Here is an 890-nt window from a genome sequence, read left to right as displayed (position 1 = left end):
AATTTTTAATACTTTTTATTATTATTTGACTAGTATAAATATTAAATTATTTTTAATAAATAAAATTTTATTAATTTATATATACAAATTTTAAAAAATATGATTGCAAACTGTATATATTAATTTATATGTACAAATTATATATTTTTTATGTATAAAATCTTATAAATATAGATGCATCAACAAAAAATAATAATATATATTAGGCATGTAACATATTCATTATTAGTAGCTAAATTAAACTTTGTGTCCGATGTAGGGGATGCAATATATAAGAATAGTAGAAAGTGATGTATGTCGATGGGAAGAAGCATTTTTGTTTTAATTTGACGAAAAAGATAAAACAATAAAATAGAGGGCAAGTAGTAAGTAGAGCGAGGATATATATATATATATAGAAGGAATCTAGGTGTATATAACATGGAAATCTATACACAATCTGATCCACCAGCGATGCAATAATTATTTCATTTCCTTCAATATATAAACATATACAGCACGCAGCACTCTCAGATCTCTCATTTCCCAATCCACCAACGTAGCATAATTAATTAAGAAAGAGGAAGCATGGGGAGCAGTTATTTTGGAGAAGCTAATATTGAAAGAGGAGCAAGTGGTGGTTCTTCTTCTTGTTCTTCTTCATCTTCATCAAGGAAAGGGAAGAAGAAGAATAGCAACTCAGAGAAGCAGCCAAGGCAACCACAGAGAGGACTCGGTGTTGCTCAATTGGAGAAGATTAGGTTACATAGTCAAATGGCCTATGCTTATCATCATCGTCTCTCTTCATATCCATCATCATCTACTTTCAACAATATTAATGTATGTAAACTAACACCCTTTCTCTACCTAGCTAGCTACTGTTTCCTGAACAGAAATACTAATAAATTCAA

At 29.4% G+C, this 890-nt stretch overlaps 1 protein-coding gene across 2 annotated transcripts in view; it reads left to right on the top strand.

Moving 5' to 3' along the window:
- LOC107634369 (protein SPEAR3-like) overlaps positions 310-890 on the top strand; it is a 3,003-nt gene continuing 2,422 nt past the window's right edge. For both annotated transcript variants that reach the window (XM_016337887.2, XM_016337886.2), the window contains exon 1: positions 310-819. In XM_016337887.2, coding sequence (XP_016193373.1) covers positions 568-819 — 252 coding nt within the window. In that variant the 5' untranslated portion in view covers positions 310-567. The remainder of the gene's footprint in view (positions 820-890) is intronic.

This window comes from Arachis ipaensis, chromosome B03 (assembly GCF_000816755.2).
Source record: "Arachis ipaensis cultivar K30076 chromosome B03, Araip1.1, whole genome shotgun sequence".
Taxonomy (NCBI): domain Eukaryota; kingdom Viridiplantae; phylum Streptophyta; class Magnoliopsida; order Fabales; family Fabaceae; genus Arachis; species Arachis ipaensis.
This window is presented reverse-complemented; position numbering and strand designations above follow the sequence as displayed.